This window comes from Schistocerca serialis, chromosome 3 (genome assembly GCF_023864345.2).
Source record: "Schistocerca serialis cubense isolate TAMUIC-IGC-003099 chromosome 3, iqSchSeri2.2, whole genome shotgun sequence".
NCBI classification, from domain to species: Eukaryota; Metazoa; Arthropoda; class Insecta; order Orthoptera; family Acrididae; genus Schistocerca; species Schistocerca serialis.
Window position 1 is genome coordinate 882,123,597 of NC_064640.1, and position 8,209 is coordinate 882,131,805.

The 8,209-nt window shown below is 36.8% G+C and overlaps 1 protein-coding gene across 1 annotated transcript; it reads left to right on the forward strand.

The window, feature by feature from the left end:
- Window positions 1-4,902: 4,902 nt before the first annotated feature.
- On the forward strand, window positions 4,903-7,365 carry LOC126469611 (protein wntless). Its single transcript, XM_050096734.1, has one exon. It carries the CDS (start codon window positions 4,977-4,979, stop codon window positions 6,603-6,605), a length of 1,629 nt encoding a protein of 542 aa, XP_049952691.1. The 5' UTR covers window positions 4,903-4,976; the 3' UTR covers window positions 6,606-7,365.
- The last annotated feature ends 844 nt before the right edge of the window (window positions 7,366-8,209 follow it).

Consider the following 8,209-nt stretch of genomic DNA (forward strand, 5'->3'; position numbering starts at 1 on the left):
TTTGGGCAAACTCCAGCAGCAATAATACAAAAAGATTTTTTGCACTGTATATATGAAATGTGTTATTTTTGTTGTTCTTAAACTGTAATACCAGGATCCATGAATCATTAAAACTATTGCTGCTGCTACTACTACTACTACTACTACTACTATTACTACTATGACTAGGTAATAGCCTATGTGATGTATATGTGTGTATATCTGTATTGACACTTGTAATGTCTCAGCTGACCTTTGCTGTCTCTACAAGAATAAAAATTCAATTTAGTTTGACATTTGATCTAGTCAGTCAATTCTCTTCATCACTGATATTAACAAATATGTGTATCATGTTTAACTTTTTATCACTACCATCTTGAATAAAAATACAAACTGCTTTTCATTATCCAAAAGTACTGACATTTCCATCCATGTACATATACAGAACAATAATTTCATTAATCAAAGATACTTTAGTTCGGAAAAAAACAAATGATCATTCATATGACACAAGAAATAAAGCCCAGCTGAGAAGTATACCACACAGACTGAGAGATGCTGAAGAAATTCTTGATGTTCAGGTGTTCTGATAAAGCATCTTCCTAAGAGTCTATAGGACTTCCGGAAACTTCAAAATGATTATTTAACAGAAAAAGAATTTTATAGTGTAGAGGAGTATATGCGTAAAGAATGAAGAATTACTTATATGTATGTACTGTAATCACTTGAATAAACTGTATGCATCACATGTTCCTGTGTGTCTGTATATAACTTTAACACCTAAAAATTAATCAAGAAAATAATCTAGGCAACATTACTATCATTACCACCAATTCGATGTTTTATATAGTAATAGGTATGTTAAACATTTTAAGATGTTAGATTAAGTTGACTTGCCCAATATTACAAGTACACACATTGTATATTATATTGTAATCAAATGGGACCAAATGAAAATCAGTCAGTCAGTATCACTCATTAAAGAGGGATTTTTCAGGCTAGCAAATGGGAAATTGCAGTAAATAAAATGAAACCATACATTGTTGCATTATGAAGCAATCTGAGTCTTGTGTGTGCAGTAACTGGTAGTGAGTAAACAGTGGACAGTGTAGCGCTAATGTTGCACATTATTTAATAACTTCTTTGCAAACTGTTGTACATTAGGAATCAACTGAATGAGAAAGCACTGTTACAAACAGATTGGCCTTCTATACAGAAGAATGGAGGGTCCAGTCTTCATCTGGCCATACAGATTTAGATTTTCCGTGACTTCCTTAAATCCCTTCAGGCAAATGAAGGAACTGTTTCTGCTATGGTGCCATGGTTGACTAGGCCTCATTTGTGTGAAATGACCTGTAAGTATGTAAATGCCTGTATATATGAAATGTGTTATTTTTGTTGTTCTTAAACTGTAATACCAGGATCCATGAATCATTAAAACTATTGCTGCTGCTGCTGCTACTACTACTACTACTACTACTATTACTACTATGACTAGGTAAGAGCCTATGTGATGTATATGTGTGTATAACTGTATTGACACTTGTAATGTCTCAGCTGACCTTTGCTGTCTCTACAAGAATAAAAATTCAATTTAGTTTGACATTTGATCTAGTCAGTCAATTCTCTTCATCACTGATATTAACAAACATGTATATCATGTTTAACTTTTTATCACTTTTAGATGAAATAAATCTTTGTACCATCGGAAAAATATCATGAATGCCCATAAAGAGAGTCAGGCCTTTTATATCCTACAGGTGACTAAACATTATCAGATAATTTTTGAATGTAATTGCTTGTGTCTGTCAGTCAAGTCTACTTACTGTGTTTCTAAAACCAGTATTGGGGAAAGAATCTGTTTGTACAGAGTGAGTCAAGAGGAAACATACGTGCTTTGACATTATTAGTGATTCTGAACAAAAAGCTTCATATGGACATATGTCCCGTTCTTAACAGTTTCTGAGGAAACTAACAAAAGTCATGGGGAACAGGACAAACACAGGTGATAATAAATCAAACATTCTGATCTAATGTTTTGTTTAGTTGTGTACATTTCCTCAGAAAAAGATGTTAAAAAAGATGCCACTGTCAGCTGCAATGCATTTTGCAGATTCCGTAGACAGCCGCTGTGCTGCTGATCTGAGCTCATTCATACAGTCCTTTACTTGAGCACACACATGTAAAATATAAGCAAAAAGTTCCTCCTTTTTGTCCACTCTGTGCTTGTAGATTTCTCTTTTAAGCCAGCCCTAGAAACAGTAATCTAATAGAGTAAGATTGGATGACTGTCCACTCTGTGCTTGTAGATTTCGCTTTTAAGCCAGCCCTAGAAACAGTAACCTAATAGAGTAAGATTGGATGACTTCTGTGGCCAAAATATGACTCCACAGTGACTGATCCAGTGACCAGGATACATTTCAGTGAGGTACTGTGACACCGCCTGAATGAAATTTGCAGGAGCTCTGTCATGCTGAAAGTACATATGACATCATGTTGCCAAAGGAAAATCCTCCAAGCGTCTTTGTAACACATTTTGAAGGAAATCAAGATACCACACTGCATTAAGATGGTTATCTAAAACAACTGGACCATTGTGTTGGTTGTCAATAATACCGCACCACACTTTCACTGACAAACATCACTGAAAATTTGTTGCCACAGTAGCATGTGGATTTTTATCTGCTCACAAGTGAGAATTGTGCATGTCATTGATGCCATTGTGGGTAAATGTTGACTCATTGGTGAACAGAATATGTGGAATACAGCATTCATTGGCAACAATCTGCTGACGGAATTCCTTTTGTTTGGCATCTTCTCCTCCATGCTAATGTTGCACACTCTGCTGATGATACAGATGCAGGACTAGCACATGTACCATTCACATTACCCGTGTTTTTCGAATACCACACTGTACAGTAGTTCTTCTAGAGCTGGTAGTTGGGTTCTATTCTACCATTTCAAGGATGTTTTCAACTTCAGTTCTTCTAGAGCTGGTAGTTGGGCTGCATTCTGCCATTTCAAGACTCTTCTGAACTTCACTAAGATGTTGTTGGATAAGATGTCTAGACACAACATGTATTCTGGGAAGTGTACCATGCTCAAGCAATCTGTCAAACAACCAACTGCAATTAGTAAATCATCGTTCATATTTATGAACAGCAGGTCCGGGATTTCCATTGAAAACCCATACACAAAGTTCATGTCACCATACTTTATACACGCGAAGGCCTGTGTCATTTTCACAACACTGATCTGTACTGTTTTGACTGTTCACATAACGACACTGTAATACACATGTGCAATAACTGTAGTACTGAGACATAAAGTAAACAATGTGTAACCATGCAGGGCTTGTCACTCTACCATGCGCAAGAGAATGACATATCGAAGTAGTCACCAAAACCACACTATGTAGGCTAAGGTCACTTGGGTTGTATTCACACGTGAGTGCTGGCGAAGAAGGATATGAAACTGACACTTGTGATTTTCAAACAGCTGTATGTTGGATAAGTTTAAGAAAGAGGCACATGTGTATTTGAAGTTTTTGTTCAGAATCGCCGCTATTATCACCTGTGAAAGCATGTACCTTTCCCCCTGATTCACTTTGTATAATACAGCCACCTATATATCATTCCCGTAAGCAGCCGTTAGAGTAGATAAGGCTCTTAGGGATGTGTCATTCATGAATGAGCTAGTTCAAATGAACAGTTTTGGGAGAGAAACTATTCAGAATATTTTAGTAAACTAGTGAACTATCATTCTTTTACCCCTCACTTCTCCTGCCTACTGGAAGTTAGAATGCACATGCATGAATCTCCCTCCCCAGATATTGTGTACACCCAACTCCAGGATCTATCTGTTTCCAGAACTCTGTAGTAATGGTCAGCTGTGCAAACTGCATCTGACTGGGAGACTTAAACTGTACCGTTACTTTACATTGTTCAGTTCAGTTTCCAGGCCCCGTCCTCCAATCCCTTGTAACATTATTTTTAATAAATGTTTGCTTACACCTACTACACAGTTCTATTCGTTTTTTACACCTTATTTATCCTGTATGTAGGCTAAGTATTTCTTTCCCATCTTAGGTAAGGGAGTTAATTTTTGTGAACTATTAAATAGAAATGAGTTTTTTCTTTTTACAGATCCTATCATATAACACAAAACTCTAGGAAATACTCGTAGGAAATACTCTTGATGACAATGTGAAGAATTTAATCTAAGTTAGTGGTTCCCACGACTCAGGTACCCCAGTAAAGGCTTGGGTTACAATTGAAAATGCTCAGCCCATCCTCAAAAAAGATTATATGTACAATAAAAAAACTGCTTAGGAATATGCACACTGCATTTGTTCCAAAGGTCGCTCAATTTTTTAGGCAATGAATTTTGTTATTTTAAAGTGTTTTGTAAGTACTATTATTTATTGGTACCGGTACTTAAACAATAAGAAGGTACTATGTAGCTGAACTGAACTAATTCAATAAAAAGAACTATCGTATCTCAAACAGAATGGTTCCTTAAAAAGAACGCCTTTGCCCATCACTACCAGATTCTTTACAAGTCACAAAGAGGCTTTAGGAAGTCATCTTTCCCAGGCTCCAAATAATGTGTGGTACATCGCAAAATACCCTCTGCCAAGCACTTCACAGTGATTTTCGGAATATGGAAATCGGTATAAAAGAAACTTTGGTTGTATCTGCTCTTAGTAGGGGCATCATATTTTTTTTATTGCAATGTGTCGGAATAACTGTTCCACGCTTTTCTGGCTTACCGTTAAATTGGAACTTCAATAATTCCTCGAAAATTGAACATCGATGTACATCGATATGGCCGAACAAAGAATTTAGATCGGGTAATTTAAGAGCAACATATCTGTGTTCATATGATCACTGCAATGGTTTTCGTTTTGACGCATGTTGTGGCGGTCGTACTCCTATTGCTTGTGCAGAAGGGATCGTTTGTGTGTTGTGTTGAGTATTTGACGGAACAGTTGATAAATGGCGGGGGCGATATTAGAAAATCTAAGTGGGAGAAAGCTGACCATACTGATATGTTTTTTAATGTTCTGTCAGATTATTTGTTTTCTGATTGGCGGACTTGTTGCACCGACGCCGTCTACCGCAGACCACATTTTGGCCACAAAATGTTGGGATCCTGATCCCAAAAATAACACCGAGAAGTGGTTCTACGCTCGAGGTCGCGGTAAATGTCAAACAATTGATATACACGATCACACTGAGCCAAATATGCAAGCAAATAATATTGTCTTCGTTTTTCAAATTCCACTACCAAGAGATAGTTTAATGCACGATTACTCGCGGTGGCAACAAAATCTTATTGGAATCCTACAGATTGATATAGTGTACCAAAAAGGAGTTGATGAAATGGAGCCGCGCGTTCCGTTGACGCTAAATGCAAGGCTGGCTTATCGAAATAAAGGTGATGCCGATGACGACTGGAAAAGTTATGCCGCTTCAGTTGAAGAAAGGATCCTTGAGTGTTCATCTGATAGAAAACCTGGTTACAACTATAACTGTTCATTAGTTCCGTTGTTTGAGTTAGGTTCTCTTCATCATGATTTCTATTTATTAAATATTCGCCTGCCAGTGGATGCCAATAAAACCATTAACAAAGGTCTGGGACATGTAGAAGACTTGTGGCTAGTTACCATTAATCAGAATGGAGGTTTTACAAAAGTTTGGGTGTCTCTTAAAAGCGTATTCTTCCCAATAATTATTGGTATAATGGTATGGTTCTGGAAAAGAGTGCATCAGTTGTCTCGCTCCCCAGCACTTTTGGAGTACATGCTGTTTTCTTTAGGAATTGCACTAACTGTGTTGAATGCACCACTTGAATATTTAACACTCTCATTTGACATGCCTTTCATGTTACTCCTTTGTGATATACGGCAAGGTATATTTTACGCAACACTGCTGTCCTTCTGGTTGATATTTGCTGGAGAGCATCTGATGATTCAAGATACTGCGGAAAAAAATACGCTGCGCACCTACTGGAAACATCTGAGTGCTGTAGCTACTGGTTGCATTTCTCTTTTGGTGTTTGATATATGTGAACGTGGAGTGCAACTAAGAAATCCGTTCTACTCCATTTGGGATACAGAACTGGGAACAAATTTGGCCCTATCTTTCATAATATTGGCGGGTATATCAGCAGGAGTATATTTTCTATTTCTAACTTACAGAATTTGGGCAGTGTTTTGCAACATAAGTGCTAAAAGATCAGCACTGCCTTCGTTGTCTTGTGCACGCCGTTTACATTACCAGGGAGTAATATATCGATTCAAGTTCCTCATGTTAGCTACATTGCTTTGTGCATTAATGACTGTTGTGGGCTTCATTCTGGGACAAGTATCTGAGGGTCGGTGGAAGTGGAATGATCAAATAGAGATTGAATTCACATCAGCTTTTTTCACGGGAGTCTATAGCATGTGGAATATTTACATATTTGCACTTATTGTTTTATATGCTCCCTCTCACAAACAATGGCCATCAGAAGCAGATATACGCAGCAATTGTAATGAGGAGATTGAATTCAGCCGATTAGCTACTGATCCCAGTGAAATCTCATCTTTAACGTCATTTGCAAGGAAATCTGCACTTGATTAATGGTAGTGTGTTGGTTGGTTGCAAGGTCTGTTACCATTGTCTTCAATACCAGAATCTGATATTGAACACAGTTTGATTTATGGTAATATGTGTACTTACAGGTGGTGTAAATGTAGGCATTTGTTCAAAATGCAGATGAAAGATGTGGCATGCAATAGTGTATTAGCATTGAGCATGATTTTGTGTAATAATTCCAGTCATAATTATAATCATATAGTATTACCTGTAGTTTAAAAAGTGATTAAAATTTACATTTTCAAGTTTATGATATGCCAATGGGGTTCATTCTCTGTATGAACTAATCTGAGTTGTGACATTACTGACACTATGCTATGTTTATAGTATAGAAAAATTTGTCAAATTATTAAGCACTTCATTGTAATCTCAAATACAGATCTGCTGTATTTTAGTGGCTGTCATTATGTGTTTGAAGTAATTGGCTTTTGTTACATTACTGACACTTCATTATTTTTATATTTTAAAAACGTTGCTACCAAATAAACAAGGGCTTAATTGCATTCTCAGAAATCTACATTTAACATACTGTAGAGTGAGCTTAGTAAGTATATCAATGAAGTGTGTTTATTGTTGTTTTTATGTACGTCTTTCAACAAATGCATATTTAACTAGAGAATCTCTTATGGTCTGGCAGATAATTATTTCATTTCATAAATATTCATGGGCATCTGCAGAAATTTGTCAGGGGGAGGGGGTGCAAGACTCTAAAATTGCCATTTTATTTTAATGATTCCTACAGTATATATATATATATATATATATATATATATATATATATATATATATATATATATATATATATATATATATATATATATATATATATATATATATATATGTGTGTTCGCTCAGTACTTGCTGTAGGTAGATCACTTCTACTCTGTAATCCAGATTCCAGGGGAAGGGGGTAAGTGCACTATCTTCCTTTATGCCCCCTCCACCTGTTTGCAGCCAGCTGTGTTCATTTCTGCATTCAAAATTTGAATTTGGCTGTTAGAAGGGATGTGTATGGGGAAAATGGAAGCGTCCGATTCCACCCGTCTGCTTTGACCCATGACATCACAAATATGGCGGAAACAAAAACAAACACACACACTTTCCACAAGAAGCCTAATGACACTAACGGGACAAGCGTGGGAAATGGGGTGTTTTGGGTGGGGGGCAAACTAAATATAAGCAAATTTAGACGCCTTGCGTAGCTACAACGTGTAAGTGAAGACAGCCATGCATGAATACCCACCCACCTCCCCAGGGGTCGTAACCCCTGCAACCCATAGAAGATAAAGATGCTTCAGTAGCTGATTAGCGTTTTTTGTCTTAAAAAAAAAAAAAAACCTCACGGGATAGAACGAACAGATCAGAAAGATAAATATAATAAACTAAAACAGAAATTCGAGGAAACAGATAATTAAAATAAGTAAAAAGTGTTTTTAAATTAAAAAAAAAATCTCACGAGATAGAACGAACAGATCAGAAAAGTAAATAAAATAAGATCAAACAGAACTGGAGACAGCCACACTCAAACCAAACTCCGCCCCGTCATGACGTCACACACAACACCCTTACGTCACGGGTCAAAGCAGACG

Excerpts from the sequence above, each read along its gene's own strand:
- LOC126469611 (XM_050096734.1), top strand. The coding sequence starts at position 4,977 with ATGGCGGGGGCGATATTAGAAAATCTAAGTGGGAGAAAGCTGACCATA.